This window comes from Mobula hypostoma, chromosome 4, assembly GCF_963921235.1.
Source record: "Mobula hypostoma chromosome 4, sMobHyp1.1, whole genome shotgun sequence".
Taxonomy (NCBI): domain Eukaryota; kingdom Metazoa; phylum Chordata; class Chondrichthyes; order Myliobatiformes; family Myliobatidae; genus Mobula; species Mobula hypostoma.
In genome coordinates, this window is record NC_086100.1 from 83,580,681 (window position 1) to 83,603,891 (window position 23,211).

The window sequence follows — 23,211 nt, forward strand, 5'->3', positions numbered from 1 at the left end:
CGACATATAATTTCAACATATTTTCTGAACTCCTGCACTGAATTCTCTTTAATTATGAAGGTAAATGTACCAAAAACACTATATGACTCTATCTATCTGCGACGACACATGCAAGGAATTATGGATCTGTATTCCCAGGTCCTTTAGTTCTACCGCAGTCCTCAGTGCTCTGCCATTCACTGGGTAAATCCTACACTAGTTTGTTCTCCCAAAGTGGAACACATCACACTTGTTTGCATTAAGTTCCATTTGTTATTTTTCAGCTCATGTTTTCAGCTGGTCCAGATCCTGCTGCAAGCTTTGAAAGCCTTCCTCACTGCCACATTAACATCCAAATCATTAATATAAATGACAAACAACAATGGACTCAGTGCTGATCCCTGTAGCACACCACTAATCCTATGCCTTCAGCCAGAGATTCAACCACCTACTACCACTCTGTGGCTTCTCCCCCTGGATATGATTTACTACTTCATCCTGAATGCCAAGTGACTGACCCTCTGGACAAACCTTCCATGTGGGACTTAATCAAAGCTCATGTAGACAATGCCACTGCCTTTTTCTCTATCAACTTTCCTGTAACCTCCTCAAAAATCTCTTAAGATTGGTTAAATATAACCTACCATGCACAGCCCCATGTTTACTATCCCAAATCAGACCCTGTCTATCCAAATATTTATATATCCAGTCTGTTAGAATCATCATCATCGTTATGCACCATGTCATGACGTAGATGATTATGGTCTTATAATAATGATTGATTTTCCAAATGTTCTTGCAGAGGTGGTTTGCTAATGCCGCCTTCTGGGCAGTGTCTACAAGATGGATGACCCCAGCCATTATCAATACTCTTTAGAGATTGTCTGCCTGGCGTCAGTGGTTGCATAACTAGGACTTGTGAATGCACCAGCTGCTCATAACAACCATCCACCACCAGCTCCCATAGCTTCACATGTCCCTGATTGGGGGGGTGGGAGGTTAAGCAGGTACTACACTTTGCCCAAGGGTGACCTGCCGGCTAGCAGATGGAAGGAGTGCCTTACACAGTGTTTGATGGAGACGTATCTTTGCCCTGCCACCCAAGTCCCTTAGGATACCTTCCAATAACTTACCCACAACTGGTATACTAGTAATGATACCTTTCTTAGCAACCTAACATATAGATCGCAATTCAATAATATTGGTTGTTACTTTATAATACAAAATGGTTGATACTTCAGTGCTTTTAGTATGAAAATCCTAAATATCTGATGACACAATATGGGTGCAAAGCAAATGGAAATATCACACTGATTTCTAATTTATAGCTATGAAGAATATTATGCTTTAGAGGAAATTTCTGTTGTGGGTAGTATTCTGGGAATTTTAAACCGTGCGTATCTTATCCTGTATCAAGGAAATTTTATAAGTGTAGAGTTCTAATTTTAAGATCAGCAGAAATATTGTCTACCAGGAATATAAGCAGAATGTAAAATCTTCATTCTTTTATTTATAGAAGAACTACATGAACAACTAAAAATCCAACATAAAAAGTTCTTGGAAAAACTTGAAATAATCACAGATTACACATCCATTGCAAGAGAGCACATTTACCTCTACCAGATATTTACGGAGCTTTGGATAACTGATGATGAATATAACAAGCTTTATAAAGAGCATGAGGTGATAGAAATTGAATCATCCTCCTCTACATCTGGCAAGCCATATTTTAACTCAATGAAATGCAAGGATATTTTCAGACCTATTGAAGGGCAACGGCAACTGAGAGTGGTCATTACCAAAGGGATTGCAGGCATTGGGAAGACAATTTATGTAAAGAAATTCCTCCTTGATTGGGCAATGATGAAAGCACACCAGGAGTATGACTTTGTGTTTGCCTTTCAATTTTGTGAACTCAATCTAATGTCTGAGGAAAGGTTGAGTCTTTTGCAGTTAGTGCAACAACATTACCCACACATGAAGCAACTGAGTGAGACATATCTGGAGAATTCTGCCCGCTGTCTGTTTATTTTTGATGGGTTGGATGAAAGTCGTTTTCCCTTGGAGTTTGAAAAAACCCCAGTATGTTCTGATGTAGCAAAGCATTTGCCTCTTCAGTCGCTTTTGATAAATCTCATTAAAGGCAACCTCCTTCCTTTAGCATCCATTTGGATAACAACACGTCCAAGAGCAATGAACCAAATCCCATCTTCTTGCATTGATAGAGTGACAGAACTACAGGGATTCCGAGATAAAGAAAAGGAAGAATATTTCATGAGAAAATGTAATGATGAGCATCTGACAAAGAAAATTATAGCTCTGATAAGGAAGAAAAGTAATCTTTGGGTGATGTGCTATGTGCCTGCTTTCTGCTGGATCTTGGCCACTGTTCTGGAACATGTTTTCAAGTCATATTGTGCTGAAGAATTTAGAATGGACACAATAACTGAGATATATACCTACTTTGTAGTTGTCATGGTTACATACCACCACCAGCATCGTGGTCATGGAAAGGAAAAGACTGAGAAAACATTTCTGTTGTTGCAGTCTGATCGGGTGGCACTCCTAAACCTGGGAAAGCTTGCATTTCAGTATCTAAAGTCTCAAAAATTTGTGTTTTATGAGGAAGATTTAAAATCCTTCAATGTTGATATTTCATCCATCTTTGGTGTATTCTGTAGAGAATATTATATTGAGTATACTGCTCTCTCCCATAAACGTGCCTATTCTTTTGTTCATAGTACAGTCCAAGAATACTTTGCTGCTCTCTATATTTTTGTCTCCTATCACAATGAGAAGTGCAACTTAATGTCATACAGCATACTGGACTGGATTTGGGAAATCTTTACAAAGCCCACCTTATTTCAGGTTTGTAAAAGTGCCTGCAATGAGGTAGTTCAAAGTCAGACTGGCCACTTGGATTTCTTTCTACAATTTCTTTGTGGGTTAGGAAAGAAAAAGATTCAGAAGTGCCTACAAGGTCTTCTCACACACATGCAAGAATGGGAAGATGATTTACAGAAAACCAGTAACTACATAAAGGAACTGCTGCATCAGGACATCCATCCAGAAAGGTGCATCAACTTATTTCACTGCCTGACTGAGCTGAATGACAAGTCAGTCATGAGAGAGATCATTAGCTCCATCCAGCATGGAGTGCTGAGCTCCAAAAAACTGTCACTTGCTGATTATTCAGCATTGGCCTTCGTTCTAAAGACGACTGATATTGACAAGGAAGAATTTGATTTATCTAAATATAGAACATCAGCAGGTGGCTTGAAAAGACTATCACCAGTTGTTAAATATTTTGAAAAAATAATGTAAGTATATTTAGTCCAGAAGAAAACAAGGAGAGTTATTATATTAATTTTTGTAACACAAAGATTTTAAATGTAAGATTAAGTTCAAGCTTAGAAAAGAGAACATGCACAAAAAATTTACATTTAGCTTCTTAGAGCAAGGATAGTTATTCGTAGTATTCTGATCAATTTTAAAAGGTACTTCAACTTGCTAGTTGAATTTTAGAGTATTATTAGTCTTATGCTTTACTTTGGCGTTTGCTTCATTCTAAAAATTTACATCAAACTTGCTCAGACATCAGATGGTATTGCAACACATTTCCTTAACCTGTCAATTGTCCTTTCATTCCATGGCATTGTTCATACTATAGATCAGACACTTCCCTTTTGCATTCTGAGAGTGAACATTTCAGTGAATTAAAACTTTCAAATTATGGTGCTCATTGGCACAATGGGTCAGATATTGTCCTTACATATTTTGGATCGTGATAATACAGTGGGTGATAATACAGTGGGTCAGCTGCTGTTGTGTGTATCTTTCTGCTGGGTAGAACACAGGGAATGGACATTGTCCTTTCACACTCTAAGTCACTGAATAACACACTGAACTAGGATATAACAACTTGCATCAGTTTTGCACCAGCCATATTTGAGAAATAGGACAGAGCAAGTTAAATGTAAGTCTGCTTGCGCATCAGTCCATTGGTCCAGAACTCAAACTATTCATAAGCAATGTCATAAAAAAGGGAAAAACGTGGTGCCAGTGCACTTTTCTTTGCTGCTCTTTTCTAAAGGTTATTTATTCTATTTGATCTGTCCTTTGTACTCCAGGTTAAGAGGCAGTGTTATGGATGAGGAAATGATTAGTGCCATCAGTGCTCTCCTGCTCTCTGTTGAAAATGAAATCAAGGAGTTATGGTAAGCAGTAATTTGACTGTAAAACCTTCCATGAATTACTCTTAAGGACACATATGAACCTGTTATGGTTTAATTGTAAGTCCTTTACTTCGGTGGCTGTTGTTTATAAATTCAAAGTTCCAGTCCAGAGTTTGTGTGTAAACCAGGCTCATATTTAGTACACTACCAAGGGAATACTAATGAGAACACATTCAGCCTCTCACAAGGATGTAATTGATACAGTGCTGCTGTTTAAAGAAAAGCATGGGTTTTACTTGCTGTTCAACCCAGAAGACCAGAAGACATAGGAGGAGATTTAGGCCATTCAGCCCATTGAGTCTGTTCCACCATTCAACATGGCTGATTTACTTTCATTCTCAGCCCCATTCTCCTGCCTTCTCCATGTAACCTTTGACACCCTTACTAAACAAGAACCTGTCAATTTCTGCTTTAAGTATACCCAAGGAGTTGGCCTCCACAACTGTCTGTGGCAATGAATTGCACAGATTCACCACCCTCTGACCCAGTGGTCAGCAACCTTTTTGCCTCTGTGGGCCGGATCGCATATTAATAAGCAGACGGTGAGCCAGGTGAATGCCATAAAAAAAACTTGAAATATGGGAATTATCCATTTAAATACATCTAGTTATGTTTTGCCTCAAATTAATGAATGACGCATGCTACAAAATCATTTGATTTTAACCAAGGATGCCAATTAGTAATCAAAGAACTCGGTTTAGTTGCAATTTATTTCAATCAAGGCATCTTTTGAATCTATTAAAAGGACACAAAGAATCTTTAAAGCTAAAACGTATGAACACGATGCATTGAATGGTGGTAAATTAAGTGTAATAGAAAAGAAAATTTTAATGTCGATAAATCAATGTGAAACTTGATGCTCTTTGTTGCTTGAAAGCTTCTCAATATTGGGTGTCAGACTTGTTGATGCCAAGAGCAAGACATTATCCAGATGGGCATCAGTCAATCTTGTTCTCAAATGGTTCTTGGTGTGCTTCATTTTTGAAAATAATTGCTCACACAGATAAGTGCTGCTGAACAATGATGGCATCTTTTTTGCATGGTCCACTAAGTTAGGATACTTCCCACTTGGATGAATATATTTTCTATAGAAGTCAAGCACTGACACATCTTCAGAATGAAATTTCGATCTCAATATGTCGTCACACTGCCTCTCGATCAATTCCATTTGAAAATTTTCTGATGCAGCGTCCACTTCCACATCAAATGGAGTAGCAAACAGCTTGAACTCACTTGCATGCAAGTGAAAATCAGCAAAACGAGATGAAAACTCTTTCAACACACATAAAAGTTGCTGGTGAACGCAGCAGGCCAGGCAGCATCTCTAGGAAGAGGTGCAGTCGACGTTTCAGGCTGAGACCCTTCGTCAGTCTCTTCCTAGAGATGCTGCCTGGCCTGCTGCGTTCACCAGCAACTTTTATGTGTGTTGCTTGAATTTCCAGCATCTGCAGAATTCCTGTTGAAAACTCTTTTCTCAATTCTTGGACCATATTCACAAAAATGCCTGGATCTTGTGCTTTACTTATTTTGAAAAGTGGGAAAATGTGCACAATTTCCTTTTTGAAGCTGGTACTCGCACAATTCCAGCTTTCTTTCCACTATGGCGGGTCTTGTAATGTCACCTGATATTTGCCACCTTCTTCACAGCAACATTTTCTAAGCAAATGAGACAAACTGGTTTCCCCGCTTGCTCGATGAAGAAGTAACCTAGCGTCCAAGTATCTTGGAAATTTTGGCACTCAGTGTCTACCTTCCTGCGTTTTGCATTCATTGCCATTGGAATTTTTTCTTCGATTTTATTTCGAAATGTGAGTTATTCAACAAGTATCGTAGCACATGTAAGTATCTGGATATTTAGCTTGGATTTCTTGTTAAAACACAGTGACGCTGTTCCTGTTTACAAATTTGAACAATCCCATCTGAAAACCTGCGCGTGCACAGAGAGTATCTAATACATATTAATAAGGTAGTCTGCCTTCCCGTCATTCGCATATACCAGTGTTTGGTTTGGAACAAAATGGAACCTAGGGCCAGTGTAACAAGACGCCATGCACGTCCATCAGTGTGGTCGCGTGAAACACTCAGAATAAGGAAAAATCATTCGCGGGCCGGATAAGCATAGTAACCTAATATTTGCTTGTGGGCTGGTCAAAATACCTTCGCAGGCCGAATCTGGCCCAAGAGCCATAGGTTGCCTACCCCTGCTCTGACCAAAGAAATTCCTCCTTTTCTCTATTCTAGAGGGACGTCCTTAGATTTCACAAGTTGCTAGCTATGCACAATGGATACTATGGAACATTCTATGTACATGCAAGTTATTTCATTTTCATAAAAAAAAACATTTGAAACCCCTTTTTACCAGGTGTCTCCAGAGACGCGGCTCGTTAGCCCCTCACTAATAGCCACCAGACTCAGCAGTGAGAAAACCACCTTTCTTAGACTCCATACATCTAGGGTCAATATGTCTTGGGTCCCACCAGACCCGTGTGGTTGGGATGTCGCACCCACCCGAACCCCAATCTGTGTGAATACTGTGTAATTTACTGGCCCCATGCTATCGCCCATCGGCAAGAAATAACAGACCATACACTGCATACAACTAAAAAGAAAGTATAGATATGAATGTTAACTTAACCAAACGGTTATTAAAAAAAAGGAAAAAACAAAAGGGTGCATCATAATTAACCCAGACCAAATGTGCACATAAGTTGGAGCAACACACACAAAATGCTGGAGGAACTCAGCAGACCAGGCAGCATCTATGGAAAAAAAGTACAGTTGCCATTTCTGGCCAAAACCCTTTGGCAGGATGTAAATTGGAGCTCATCTTGAAGTTGTCTTTAACTCACTCACGCACTGGACCCACGGTCTGCATGAAAGCACACGCCGCCTTCCAAGTGTCACTGGAAGTCTATCTTGAACAAATGGGGTCCACCACGGGAATATTGGTCCTTCCTCCTTGAAGCCATTCATCTGCACAAAACACCTTGTTCAACAGGGACCTCATCCTCAGCTATCTTCCCTCCTGTCTTCTCCTAGCTCCTGCCAATTAGACCTCGACCCACACAAATGTCCAGCATAAAATTTTTTCTGTCCAATGTTCTCTAGAACCTTCTCCCAATTCCACCATCCTAATTGGCTAACACAACATTCTTAAGTTGAACAACATAGCTCCTTATCTTTAGCCCAACTCCAAATAGGTGTGAGACTCGCTTTGCATAGTGGCATGATCTCGGGGGTGGCACCCCCTACCCGGCCAAACTTTAGCACTCTTGTTTGGGTGGATGCTGCGTGTTGTGTCCCCTGTGTAACATCAATACCCCGAAATAAAATTCAGTCCACAATGTGCAGTTAAATGATTAAGATTTTATATTTAAGTATGGGGTTAGTAGAGAAACAGAAGAAAAGGAAAACAAATAAAGGGCGCCAATAATCTCATAAACATTTCCAGTGCACAAACGTTGGAGCTCACGGATTCCCTTTTGCTGATCCTCCTCCGCTCGTCGTCGACCCCAGGGCTCCCGCCCCGAGCCCAGGCCTGGCAGGTCTGGCAACCATCTCCTCAAGCCATGTCTTCTCTCTTCATCCTCCTCGCGCCTTCTCCCCCAAGCCCGCGCAAACTAACAGCTTTCACACAGACAGAAAGTATAACATCTATCCCAATTAGTTAGCAAATGAATACAAGTCCCTTTATCACTATTTATAACCCAAACATACCGCTACAGGGAACATTACCTCATCAGTTAACATTACAGAGAAGCCATTTCATTATTAGCTTTAGCAAGTAACATGAAAGAATATACCCTTGCATAGGCAAATAGGCTGAAAGCAGAACAGACTGCTTTTACAGAACTGCTAAAATGAAATACCTACAACACAGCAATAAAAATCTTTGCCAGGGCATTACTCATTCAAAAATTAAATACAGAAAGCTATGAGGAATAGATCCATCCCCAGAGTATGGCAAGTTATTTGACTTCAGGTGGTGCAGTTATACATTGTTAAAATTAGCCTCAGTGGGCAGCATTTATGTTCTAGTTCATTATGTTGGAACCTGAATGTCAATATGCAACATTTCCTCTAATTTTCTTTTACAGCTACACGGCCAACCATTGCTCTGAGCAGGAAACTTTTACGTAGCTTGAAAATTGCGTGACGCTTTAAGTGTTTTTTTTATATATAAGATTGATGCTATGAAGATTGATCCAAGCACCTTAAAACTATGCCCTCTCATGCTAGCTATTTCAGCCCTGGGAAAAAGCTTCTGACTATCCACACGATCAATGCCTCTCATTATCTTGTACACCTCTATCAAAGTCACCTCTCATCCTCAGTCACTCCAAGGAGAAAAGGCTGAGTTAATGCTATGTTCTGCCATCATATTTGACCTACCAAAATGAACCACCTCACACTTATCTGAGTTGAATGCCATCTGCCACTTCTCAGCCCAGTTTTGCATCCTATCAATGTCCTGCTGTAACTTCTGACAGCCCTCCACACTATTCACAACACCCCCAACCTTTGTGTCATCAGCAAATTTACTCACCCCTCTCTCCACTTCCTCATCCAGGTCATTTATAAAAATCACAAAGAGTAGGGGTCCCAGACAGATCCTATTCTATAAGGATCAGACCTATTTCTGCTATGTCTGACTAGTCACCCCTTCCAAACAAAACACAATACTTGTTTATTTTTCAATGGAATTTCTAAATTAACGCAATCCCTCTTCACTTAATTTTACAAGAAGAAGAAAGTACAGTTTTTTCTTGAAAACTTTGAATTGAATACCTTCCAATCAAATTTATTACTAACTAATGAAAGTCGTCTGAGGGTCATCCAGTGAAAATTCTGAGAGAATAAGCCATAAGTGGGTGCTTGATATGTAACTATTCAATGGTTCAATTTATTATCAGAGAATGTATATGGTATACAACCTGAAATTCTTCATGAAATAGAAAATACCCCAAAAATGAATGACAGAAATGTCAGAACCCCAAAGCCCCCTCTCCCTCCCACAAACAAGCAGCAGCAAAATTATTGAACCCGCCTTCCCACTCCCTCCACCTGCTCCAGTAAAAGCACTGACTGCCCTCCCCTCACTTCTCCCTCCACCATGCAAAGCAATAGCAAACCCTCAAAGAGACCTTGAACTAGAGTCCATCAAAAACTACAGTCCATCCCAACACTTCGGTATCTCAGACAGGTTCTCTGTCACTAATGAGGGGGAGAGAGATTGCTCCTGTAGTAAACGACAGCGGGAGACAAGTAGCTTACTGTTTCGTTGTTACATTGTTCCACATTGCTTCTCTGAGACCCCTGACTTAAGGATCAATGGGTTGTCACTCACCATCAAAAGAGAGAGAGGATCGCTCAAGTGTAGGGGCCTTTTTCCAACAGCAGTGCACACCACCTGCTGTCTCGTTTCAGTCTCCCGCGACACTTCAGTCATCGACATCAGCAAGGAACTAGGTTATCTACTAGACCACACACCAAAGGCGCACATCTTCCAGGCGGCACGGCACCTGGAGATATCAAAATGCCAGGCCACGCATCGAGTCTGGGAACCATAGTTTGAGCTGTAGCTGTAGATCATGAACTCCAACACAACCCCAGTCACCTTGAAAAGAAAAGAGAGACATGAAGAAAGAAGAACAAGCTGTTCTGTGGACAAATTGGAAGAAGTCACCTAGGTCTGCAAAAACCTCTGGTGCCATTTTTTATTGATCTCAAGCTGATCTTTATGATAAGCAATACTAAAATTACAGCTCAAGGGCAATGGGATGGAAATTCTTCTGTGTGTAAAAACATATCAACTGGAGTGAATTGAATTATAATTTCCATGATCAATATTACTGAAATTAGAACAAAGATTCATATAAATGTGTCATATGCTTTTATAAGTGGGATAGTATTTCCTGTTCCCGAATGTTTAATCAAGTACAAAGAACATTTCCAAATAAATTTTCGTAGAGGTGTACACATCATATAGTGGTAAGCTACTTCAGTATACTATTGATCATATCTAGAATAAAACCTCTGTTCCCATTGTCTCATTACTGATAGGATCTGGGTCTTTTTTGCAACAGCAGTAATGGCTCTTTTCAAGCCAGGCTCAAAATATTTAAACATATAAATTAAATTATGAAGCAAAAACAAAGATTTTTGTTAATCGAAGATAATGGGGAATCGAATTAAAGCATTAAGCAGAGCTACTGCCTCATAGGTTCAGTCTTCAGTGGTGTGGAATTTATACTTTCTCCCTGTGCTCACATGGGTTTTCTTTGGGTGTTCTTGTTTCCTCACACATCCCAACGACATGCATATTGGTAGGTTAGTTGACCAATGTAAATTGTCCGTGGTATGTAGATTAATGGTGGAATCTGGGAGGAGCTGAGGGGAATGTGGAGTGAAAATAGTAAAAGTTGTGTAATATTAGCATAAATTAGCTTGGTGATCATTCTGGACACTGTGTGTCAAATGGCCTGTTTTTATGATATGTAACAGTTTACCAGTTATTAGGAGTCATGTATAAATCAAAGTCTGCATGCTCTTATTGTATGACTATGTTATAAAAATGTATTTTTATTTAAATTCCAGCTTGATAAATAACACAATGCAAGATTTGGGCCTGAAAAAATTGTCTGGTGCACTGATGAGCTCAAGATGCAGGCTAGAGACACTAATGTAAGGAAATAAATGCTTCTTCTCAAATCTTTGAATTACTTTGTGATATTATAAAAAGTTTTCCTCCTTATTTGCATTCCATTCAGCTGTCAAAAATATGTTTTATTTATGGGAAAATTGACATATGCATCATCCCCAGCAGCCTTTGTTCATTTTAATGCTTGTTTTCAAATGCTTACATTTCCTGCCTTTCTCTGTATAATCTTTATCCCCATAACCTTCAGAATTTTTTTACTTCTAGTTCTTAATCATTGCCAATCACACTACTGCTGCCACCTCTGTCCATTGGTCATACCTCCTTATGCAGTTAATGTTTTGTTTTTATGATGGCTTCTGTAAAGCACTTTGGCAAAGGTTAGAGCATGCTAGGGTATTTTTAATAAACCATACATATCTGTACTTTGCTCTGAACCTATCCCATATAGTAACTGACTTGGGATTTCATGAAGAGGTAATTTAGAAAGTTCTTTATTTTGATCAGACCAACACTGCTTCTCATTTGGAAGTAGAAGAACTTGATAGCATTTTCTATTGGTATCAATTCCGACAATAAAGGCTCTAAAATGCAAAATCCCTCATCAAAACAGCCTCTAAATTGTTAATACAGATTTACTGAACTGAGTGCCTTCTTCCAGGCTATATAATTTAATGATTTTATGTGTAATTCGAAACAGTTTAAAAAAATCATAAGACATTTTTAATGGCTTTGTAATTCTTTTATATGTGACTATTATGAAATATTGGATTCTGGATTTGGATCAAGAATGATTACCTTAGTAACTTCTGAATTATCCACAGCCTAAGAAGAAATTACCTCACTGAACAGTGCAGCGAAGACTTGGTTTTGATTTTAAGGACAAATCGGATTCTGAAAAAGTTAGACCTGAAATATAACCAACTGAAAGATACAGGAGTGAAGCAACTTTCTGCTGCATTGAAGGACTCTGATTGTGAGATTGAGACTTTGGGGTAGGTGGTTATTGTTTTAGTAATACTAATATTACTCTACTCCATATTAATATTTTTGCCAAAACTCAGTAATGTCTTTGTGATTTGTGCAGGTTATGGGGTAATGGTTTTACATACTGCTGCTGTGAGGAGCTGGCTCTTGCCCTTAAAATTAACCAATCATTGAGAAACCTGGATCTTGGTGACAATACCATTGGTGACCGTGGATTGAAACTACTGTGCCATGCGATTAAGGATGATGGCTGTAAATTAGAAAAGTTAGAGTAGGTAACCTTATCTTGTGTTTGTTACATCTTCTGCAAAACAAGTTGTTTCATAGTAAGCACATAGTCCACTCTTCCCAAGAGAGAGGTAGAGTGCAATATCGACAGCCAATAAAATTTCCTACCTTTGTGTTTAGTAGTTGGTATAGGAATATATAGAAGCAGAAAAATGGAGAGGGAAAGAAAACTATTCTTGAATGTACTTTATAAGATTTTTACTATGTTTGGCACTATAGGAATTATAATCAAAGAAGCAACAAGCTATCTAACCACGGAGCCCATGGAATTACAGGAAAGTTACATACATGGATAGAGCGTTGGCTGATTGGCAGGAAACAGAGAGTGGGAATAAAGGGATCCTATTCTGGTTGGCTGCCGGTTACCAGTGGTGTTCCACAGGGATCAGTGTTGGGGCCGCTTCTTTTTACATTGTACATCAACGATTTGGATTATGGAATAGATGGCTTTGTGGCTAAGTTTGCTGACGATACGAAGATAGGTGGAGGGGCCGGTAGTGCTGAGGAAACGGAGAGTCTGCAGAGAGACTTGGATAGATTGGAAGAATGGGCAGAGAAGTGGCAAATGAAGTACAATGTTGGAAAGTGTATGGTTATGCACTTTGGCAGAAAAAATAAACGGGCAGACTATTATTTAAATGGGGAAAGAATTCGAAGTTCTGAGATGCAACGAGACTTGGGAGTCCTCGTACAGGATTCCCTTAAAGTTAACCTCCAGGTTGAGTCAGTAGTGAAGAAGGCGAATGCAATGTTGGCATTCATTTCTAGAGGAATAGAGTATAGGAGCAGGGATGTGATGTTGAGGCTCTATAAGGCGCTGGTGAGACCTCACTTGGAGTACTGTGGGCAGTTTTGGTCTCCTTATTTAAGAAAGGATGTGCTGACGTTGGAGAGGGTACAGAGAAGATTCACTAGAATGATTCCGGGAATGAGAGGGTTAACATATGAGGAACGTTTGTCCGCTCTTGGACTGTATTCCTTGGAGTTTAGAAGAATGAGGGGAGACCTCATAGAAACATTTCAAATGTTAAAAGGCATGGACAGAGTGAATGTGGCAAAGTTGTTTCCCATGATGGGGGAGTCTAGTACGAGAGGGCATGACTTCAGGATTGAAGGGCGCCCATTCAGAACAGAAATGCAAAGAAATTTTTTTAGTCAGATGGTGGTGAATCTATGGAATTTGTTGCCACGGGCAGCAGTGGAGGCCAAGTCATTGGGTGTATTTAAGACAGAGATTAATAGGTATCTGAGTAGCCAGGGCATCAAAGGTTATGGTGAGAAGGCGGGGCAGTGGGACTGAATAGGATAAAATGGATCAGCTCATGATAAAATGGTGGAGCAGACTCGATGGGCCGAATAGCCTACTTCTGCTCCTTTGTCTTATGGTCTTATGAAAATCCTTAAAAATTATGGAATTTCTGAGGTTGAACTGATTTACATAATTAGTAATATAGAGGGAGCTGTGGAAAACCTCAGTTCTACTTGACAATTTTGATGACACAGTGTAAAGGATTGTTCTCCCTTTATCTTAACTGCATTACTTTTAACAAATGGTGGTGAAACAGTATAGTATAAGGTATTCTCTATATTCAATCCTTAGCACTAATTTTATTATGTACTATAAATATTATATTATGTACTGTAAATATAGATGTATGAAATGGATTCTGTTCCTAAAATGTTCTCATGTACCATAAAAACTGTTCAGCAAATTACAGGGAACTTAATTGAGGACAACAGTTGAGAGATATTTTATTTAATTCATCATATATCCATTATGAATTCATGTCAATTAACAAGCACACTAGTATCAACTATCAGGAAGAAAAACTTTCATCACTTTATCAGCAGCATTGTAATTCTTTGAATTAATTTTTAAAATCTTATTATTATCAATCTCTAGTGCTAATCTTTGAGCATTAATGCTGCCCTTTTTCTTTCTCTGTGATCCCTATCTTTTAAGTTTATTGTGGTCCTCTTCTTGCATCTCATTGCTAACGTTTGCATTTGACCTTTTTAGATTACACAAAACTGGTTTAACAGAGAACTGCTGTGAAGAACTTGTTTTGCTTCTCAGAACAAGTCAGAGACTGATAACTTTGGAGCTGGGTTACAACAATCTTGGAGATGTAGGTGTACAGCGACTATCTGAAGCACTGAAAGATCCCAACTGTAAATTACAAAGACTTGGGTAAGTAGAACATAGAACATAGAACAGTACAGCACAGTACAGGCCCTTCGGCCCACAATGTTGTGCTGACCCTCAAACTCTGCCTCCCATATAAGCCCCCACCTTAAATTCCTCCATATACCTGTCTAGTAGTCTCTTAAACTTCTCTACTGTATCTGCCTCCACCACTGACTCAGGCAGTGCATACCACACACCAACCACTCTCTGAGTAAAAAAAACCTTCCTCTAATATCCCCCTTGAACTTCCCACCCCTTACCTTAAAGCCATGTCCTCTTGTATTGAGCAGTGGTGCCCTGGGGAAGAGGCGCTGGCTATCCACTCTATCTATTCCTCTTATTATCTTGTACACCTCTATCATGTCTCCTCTCATCCTCCTTCTCTCCAAAGAGTAAAGCCCCAGCTCCCTTAATCTCTGATCATAATGCATACTTTCTAAACTAGGCAGCATCCTGGTAAATCTCCTCTGTACCCTTTCCAGTGCTTCCACATCCTTCCTATAGTGAGGTGACCAGAACTGGACACAGTACTCCAAGTGTGGCCTAACCAGAGTTTTATAGAGCTGCACCATTACATCGCAACTCTTAAACTCTATCCCTCGACTTATGAAAGCTAACACCCCATAAGCTTTCTTAACTACCCTATCCACCTGTGAGGCAACTTTCAGGGATCTGTGGACATGTACCCCGAGATCCCTCTGCTCCTCCACACTACCAAGTATCCTGCCATTTACTTTGTACTCTGCCTTGGAGTTTGTCCTTCCAAAGTGTACCACCTCACAGTTTTCCGGGTTGAACTCCATCTGCCACTTCTCAGCCCGCTCCTGCATCCTATCAATATCTCTCTGCAATCTTTGACAATCCTCTACACTATCTACAACACCACCAACCTTTGTATCGTCTGCAAACTTGCCAACCCACCCTTCTACCCCCACATCCAGGTTGTTAATAAAAATCACGAAAAGTAGAGGTCCCAGAACAGATCCTTTTGGGACACCACGAGTCACAGGCCTCCAATCTGAATGTACTCCCTCCACCACCACCCTCTGCCTTCTGCAGGCAAGCCAATTCTGAATCCACCTGGCCAAACTTCCCTGGATCCCATGCCTTCTAACTTTCTGAATAAACCTACCATGTGGAACCTTGTCAAATGCCTTACTAAAATCCATATAGATCACATCCACTGCACTACCCTCATCTATATGCCTGGTCACCACCTCAAAGAACTCTATCAGGCTTGTTAGACATGATCTTCACAAAGCCATGCTGACTGTCCCTGATCAAACCATGATTCTCTAAATGCCCATAGATCCTATCTCTAAGAATCTTTTCCAACAGCTTTCCCACCACTGACGTAAGGCTCACTGGTGTATAAGTACCCAGACTATCTCTACTACCTTTTTTGAACAAGGGGACAACATTCGCCTCCCTCCAATCCTCCGGTACCATTCCCGTGGACAACGAGGACATAAAGATCCTAGCCAGAGGCTCAGCAATTTCTTCTCTCGCCTCGTGGAGCAGCCTGGGGAATATTCCATCACGCCCCGGGGACTTATCTGTCCTAATGTATTTTAACAACTCCAACACCTCCTCTCCCTTAATATCAACATGCTCCAGAACATCAACCTCACTCATATTGTCCTCACCATCATCGAGTTCCCTCTCATTGGTGAATACCGAAGAGAAGTATTCATTGAGGACCTCGCTCACTTCCACAGCCTCCAGGCACATCTTCCCACCTTTATCTCTAATCGGTCCTACCTTCACTGCTGTCATCCTTTTTTTCTTCACATAATTGAAGAATGCCTTGGGGTTTTCCTTTACCCTACTCGCCAAGGCCTTCTCATGCCCCCTTCTTGCTCTTCTCAGCCCCTTCTTAAGCTCCTTTCTTGCTTCCCTATTATTCCTCAATAGACCCATCTGATCCTTGCTTCCTAAACCTCATGTATGCTGCCTTCTTCCACCTGACTAGATTTTCCACCTCACTTGTCACCCATGGTTCCTTCACCCTACCATTACTTTATCTTCCTCATCGGGACAAATTTATCCCTGACATCCCGCAAGAGATCTCTAAACATCGACCACACGTCCATAGTACATTTCCCTGCAAAAACATCATCCCAATTCACACCTGCAAGTTCTAGCCTTATAGCCTCATAATTTGCCTTTCCCCAATTAAAAATTTTCCTGTCCTCTCTGATTCTATCCTTTTCCATGATAAGGGCCAGGGAGCGGTGGTCACTGTCCCCCAGATGCTCACCCACTGAGAGATCTGTGACCTGACCCAGTTCATTACCTAGTACTAGATCTAGTATGGCATTCCCCCTGGTCGGCCTGTCCACGTACTGTGACAGGAATCCATCCTGGACACACTTAACAAACTCTGCCCCATCTAAACCCTTGGAACTAATCAGGTGCCAATCAATATTAGGGGAGTTAAAGTCACCCATGATAACAACCCTGTTATTTTTGCACCTTTCCAAAATCTGCCTCCTGATCTGCTCCTCGGTTTCTCTGCTGCTACCAGGGGGCCTATAGAATACTCTCAATAGAGTAACTGCTCCCTTCCTGTTCCTGACTTCCACCCATATTGACCTAAAAGAGGATCCTGCTACATTATCCACCCTTTCTGTAGCTGTAATAGTATCCCTGACCAGTAATGCCACTCCTCCTCCCCTTTTTCCGCCCTCTCTATCCCTTTTAAAGCACTGAAATCCAGGAATATTGAGAATCCATTCCTGCCCTGGTGCCAGCCAAGTCTCTGTAATGGCCACTACGTCATAATTCCATGTATGTATCCAAGCTCTCAGTTCATCACCTTTGTTCCTGATGCTTCTTGCATTGAGGTACACACATTTCAGCCCTTCTACCTTACTGTCTTTACACCGTTTATTCTGCTTCTCTTTCCTCAAAGCCTCTCTGTATGTTAGATCTGGCTTTACTCCATGCACTTCTCTCACTGCTCCATCGCTCTGGGTCCCATCCCCCTCGCAAATTAGTTTAAACCCTCCCGAACCATGCTAGCAAACCTACCTGCAAAGATATTGCTCCCCCTCCAGTTCAGGTGTAACCCATCCAATCTGTACAGGTCCCACCTTCCCCAGAAGAGATCCCAATGATCTAAAAATCTGAAACCCTGCTCCCTGCACCAACTCCTCAGCCACGCATTCAACTGCCATCTCCTCCAATTCTTACCATTACTGTCACGTAGCACTGGCAGCGATCCTGAGAACGCCACCCTTGAGGTCCTGTTCTTCAGCCTTCTGCCTAGTTTCTGAAACTCACACTTCAGGACCTCATCCCTCTTCCTACCTATGTCGTTGGTGCCAACATGTATCACGATTTCTGGTTGCTTTCCCTCTCGTACCCGGTCAGAGACATCCCGGACCCTGGCACCCGGGAGGCAACAAACCATGGGGGTGTCCACAAAATCTCCTGTCTGCTCCCCTGACTATAGAGTCTCCAATGACGACAACTCTCCTCTTCTCCGTCCCACCTTCTGCACCAGTGCCGGAGGCCCTGCCACAGTGGCTCACACCTGGTTGGTCGTCCCCGCCAGCAGTATCCAGGACGGTAAACTTATTATTCAGGGGAATGGCTACAGGGGTGTTCTGCACTACCTGTCTGCTCACCTTCGCTTTCCCCTCTCTGACTGTCACCCAACGACCTGCTTCCGACAGCCTAGGTGTGACAACCTCCCTGTAGCTCTCATCTATGACTGCCTCATTCTCCCTTATGAGTCGAAGGTCATCCAGCTGCTGCTCCAGATTCCTCACACGGTCTTCCAGATCGCCCAGCCATATGCACTTCTGGCAGATGTGACTCTGTGGGAGAGGGGCGTTCCCCCAAGACTGCCACATCTCACATGAGAGGCACATCACCGTCTCAGGGGACATTGTAAAAACTAACTGCGAGCAAGCTTGTCCTCCGCCTCTTCTCATCGAAGCCTCTCGAGTCAAAGACTCAAAGCTCCACTCCTTCACTGGCCCACTCACGCACTGGCCGCTTTCATTTGTCATTAGCTGAACTACATTGATTGAATTGAAAAATTGAGACAGAAGGGTAAACTGTAAAAATTCATGACCAGTATCAGATTTCTAGGTTTCAACTACTTCCTCTTGTTTATCTGTGAAAATTTTTGATTAAGGTTTTTAGATTGTTTTTTCACAGACCACAATAATTAAGTATTTTAGGTGGATTTTTCCAACTGGGCAGAAATACATCTATCTATTATTCACAGCTTGGCACAAAGCAGTGTGCTTTTCTTGATAGCTAAGGTTTTATTTTTCCTAGATGGAACCCTAACCAATAATTAATTCATAAAATGTGTCACTGATCAATGAGCATTGTGTCTGAGGTGAAAGAAATACTGATAGCTTTTTGGGTTTTGTTGTGACCAGATCATTTCCAGTTATGAAATTTTATTTGACATTGTGCTCAGCACATTCGCCAGACACCAGTGAGATCTCACAACATGGCAAAATTATATACTCTTGCTTTATGATGGAGTGATTTTATGTTGAGGGTTAAAAAAACTTTATTAGTCACAATCTATGTGATCTCTGCTGACTTGTACTTTTAAGAGTTTAGCATTAAATAACTGTCTGCCAATTTACAGACTGAGTTAAAATGTGTCCTCTATATCGATTCCTATGGAAATAAGAAGACATTTAAATATTCCAATAATTCAGAATAATTAAAATTTAGCTAGACCAAGTCACCTCTCAGGCAGAGAGAGGATGGATGCTCATCATTTTACCCAGTATAATCAGTTTGGTTACATGATCTAGGATCATTAATAGGACAACATGACATCCCATTTCCAATTTTTTGAAAGATTAATTTTGTGTATATACTCTCAGTAGCCCCTTTATTAAGTAGCCCCCATAGGTAATAAAGTGGCCACTGCATGTTTGTGGTCTTCTGCTGCAGTAACCCATCTACTTCAGGGTTCATCATCTTGTGCATTCAGAGATGCTCTTCTGTTCACCACTGTTGTAACACGTGGTTATATGTTACCTGGCCATTCTCCTCTGACCTCTCCCATTAACAAGACACTTTCCTCACAGAAACACAAACAAAATGCTGGAGGAACTCAGCAGGTCAGGCAGCATCAATGGAAATGAATAAACGGTTGACATTTTGAACCGAGACCCTTTTTCAGGACTGCAATGGAAAGGGGAAGATGGTAGAATAAAAAGGTGGGGGAAAGGAAGGAAGTTAGCTAGAAGGTGATAGGTGAAGCCAGTTGGATAGGAAAGGTAAAGAGCTGGAGAGGAAGGAATCTGATGGGAGAAGACAGTGGACCATAGGAGGAAGGGGGAGGTGATAGGCAGGCGAGAAGTGGTAAGGCACAGATTGGGGAATAAAAAAAGAGGGGAAGGGGAGGAAATTTTCCACTTTTGATGGATAGAGCAGAGGTGCTTGAGAAAGCCATCTCCCAATTCGCTAATGTAGAGGAGGCTGCATCGGGAGTACTATAGATAACCCTAGCAGATTTGCGGGTGAAGTGATGCCTCACCTGGAAGGACTGTTTGGGGCCCTGATTGGAGGTGAGGGAGGAGGTGAATGGGCAGGTGTGGTGCTTTGACCACTTGTAGGAAAAGTGCCGGGAGGGAGATTAGTGAAGAGGGACGAATGGACAAGGATATCATAGAGGGAGTGATTCCTGCAGAAAACAGAATGGGGGGTGGCTGTTAGGATCCCTTTGGATATGGCAGAAGTTGCAGAGAATGATATATTGGATGTGGAGGCTCATAGGAGTCATAGGTAAGGACAAGAAGAACTCTATCGCTGTTAAGGCAGTGGGAAGTTGAGGTGAGCGCGGACATTCGGGAAATGGAGGAGATATAGGTGAGGGCAGCATCAATGGTGGTTCCCCACTGAACTGGCATTCACTGCATGTTATTTTTTCCGGCTAATCTCGGTAAACTCTAGAGACAGCTGTGCATGAAAATCCCAGGAGATCAGCAGTTTCTGAGGTATTCAAACCACACCATCTGGCACCACCAATCATTCCATGATCAAAGTCACATCAGAATTATTGCATTTCTTTCCCATTCTGATGTTTGTTCTGAACAACTACTGAACCTCTTATCCACATCTGTGTGCTTTTATGCATTGAGTTGCTGCCACATGATTGGCTAAATAGGTATTTCAATTAACAAGCAGGTGTACAAGTGTACCTAATAAACTGGCCACTAAGTGTATGTTTTAAAAGATCTTTGTGAAACTAGTGGTATTCCTGATGTTAAAGTTGCTGGTGAACGCAGCAGGCCAGGCAGCATCTCTAGGAAGAGGTACAATTGACGTTTCAGGCCGAGACCCTTCGTCAGGACTAACTGAAGGAAGAGTTAGTAAGAGATTTGAAAGTGGGAGGGGGAGGGGGAGATCCAAAATGATAGGAGAAGACAGGAGGGGGAGGGATGGAGCCAAGAGCTGGACAGGTGATTGGCAAAGGGGATATGAGAGGATCATGGGACAGGAGGCCCAGGGAGAAAGGCAAGGGGGGTGGGGGGAAAATTGACTTCTCTAACTTCTGCTAATGCCCCACCTCCCCCTCGTACCCCATCCATTATTTATTTTTATACACACATTCTTTCTGTCACTCTCCTTTTTCTCCCTCTGTCCCTCTGACTATACCCCTTGCCTATCCTCTGGGTTTTCCCCCCACCCCCCTTGTCTTTCTCCGTGGGCCTCTTGTCCCATGATACTCTCATATCCCCTTTGCCAATCACCTGTCCAGCTCTTGGCTCCATCTCTCCCCCTCCTGTCTTCTCCTATCATTTTGGATCTCCCCCCTCCCCCTCCCATTTTCAAATCTCTTACTAACTTTTCCTTCAGTTAGTCCTGACGAAGGGTCTCGGCCGGAAACGTCGACTGTACCTCTTCCTAGAGATGCTGCCTGGCCTGCTGCGTTCACCAGCAACTTTGATGTGTGTTGCTTGAATTTCCAGCATCTGCAGAATTCCTGTTATTTCCTGATGTTAAATGCATTGGGGGAAGATTAGTTAACTGTTCTCATGAATTTTCCAGATAAGTAGTCTAGCCAAATCTGAAAGGATTCTAAATTACAACACAACAGATGCCATCAGAAAACATAATTCATTCATTAAGCTTATGTCAGCTTTACAATGTTGAGTACATTCTTGCCTTTGTCTCAGTAGCTGTAGGACTAAGCAGATAATTTAGATGGATTTTTCAATGTAACACTGCTCTGAATGGTGTGCTGCCTTTCAAATGACTTTAATGGGTTCAAGTCTTCATTCTGAGAGATATTAAAAAAAATACAATATCATGTTTTAAATATGACATTTTTTCCAGTCACAGCTTAATCACCTTAATCACCTTATGCACCTCAATCAGCACCACACTATATTGACTTTATTCAGGTATTCCACAACATGTGATTTTGTTTTACTCTTTGTTTTCCGATAATTAGAAATTTCCAGGACACTGTTCACCAATACTTTGCTTCACTGGGTATGCAGAGGAAGCCCTCATTATAGCAATTAGTGAAATTTGTTTGACAAAATCATAGCAGCAGAGCAGAAGCAACTCCAAGGAAATTTCTGGCCTATAAAACCACAGTCACAGCACTTTCAAAAACTATATTGAATATTAAATATGTGAGGATGACTGACGAATATATTTTTTATATTAGGACATAGGGAATAGAAAAATGTAGCGCAGGAATGTGCCCTTCAGCCCACAATGTTGTGCCGAGCCAATTAAATTACTAATCAAATGGCTAATTAAGCTAATCTATTCTGCCTAGTCAATCTCCATATCCTTCCATTTTCTTCACATTCCTGTGCCATCCAGGGATCTCTTAAGAGTCGCAAATGTTCCTGCCTCTACCACCACCCAAGGCAGTGCATCTTTCTACCAGTCATTAAACTTATAAATTGACATGTCTGTACATTGCATCGAGTCATAACAAAGATTACGTTGTGGGGTTGATGTAAGAGTTAAATAAATTCAAATTCAAATTCAAGTTCCAGACACTCACCACTTTCTGTATAAAAAAAAACTTGCCCCTCACATCTCCTTTGAAATTACTCCCTTGCACCTTAAATGCATGCTGTCTGGTATTAGACATTTCAGCCTTGGAAAAAGATATTGACTGTCTATTCTCTCTATGCCTCTCATGATCTTATAAACCTCTATCAGATCTCCACTCAGCCTCCACCACTCCAGAGAAAACAACCCAAGTTTATGCAACGTCCTGGTAAACCTCTTCTGCACCCTTTCCAAAATCTTGACATCCTTGCTATAATGGGGAAACCAGAACAGCAAAACTAGAGTTTTAACAGGCTGCAACATTACTTCCTGGCTTTTGAGTTCAGTTCCTTGACTAATAAAAGCAAGCATGCCATATTTCTCTTAACCACCCTATCAACCTGTGTAGCCACTTTCAGGAGGCTATGAACTTGGACCCCAAGGTCCCTCTGATCATCAACTCTGTTAAGGATCTTGTTCTTAACAGTGTACTGTCTCTTTACATTTGACCTACCAATGTGCAACACTTCACATTTGGATGGGTGAAATTCCATCTGCCAATTCTCTGCCCCTATCTACAACTGATCTATTGTATATCCCATTGTATTCTTTGCCAGTCTCCTACGCTATCCACAATGGCACCAATCTTCATATCATTTGCAAACTTACTTACCCACATTTACTGTACATTTACGTCTATATTTTCATCAAGATCATTTATATGCGTCTCAAACTGCAGAGGTCCCAGTTCAGATCCCCGAGGAACACCAGTAACTACAGACCTCCATCTAGAATAAGTCTCGTTGACCACTACCCTCTGTCTTCTATGGGCAAACCAGTTCTGAATGGCCAATTTATCATTCATCCATGCATCT

General features: G+C 41.3%; 1 protein-coding gene across 3 annotated transcripts in view; it reads left to right on the forward strand.

Annotated features, from left to right (window-relative positions):
* LOC134344858 (NLR family CARD domain-containing protein 3-like) overlaps nt 1–23,211 on the forward strand; it is a 45,960-nt gene that overhangs the window by 17,259 nt on the left and 5,490 nt on the right. For all 3 annotated transcript variants that reach the window (XM_063044968.1, XM_063044970.1, XM_063044969.1), the window contains 6 exons: nt 1,496–3,299; nt 4,110–4,196; nt 10,812–10,898; nt 11,697–11,867; nt 11,960–12,130; nt 14,168–14,338. In XM_063044968.1, the coding sequence (XP_062901038.1) occupies nt 1,496–3,299; nt 4,110–4,196; nt 10,812–10,898; nt 11,697–11,867; nt 11,960–12,130; nt 14,168–14,338 (2,491 nt within the window). The remainder of the gene's footprint in view (nt 1–1,495; nt 3,300–4,109; nt 4,197–10,811; nt 10,899–11,696; nt 11,868–11,959; nt 12,131–14,167; nt 14,339–23,211) is intronic.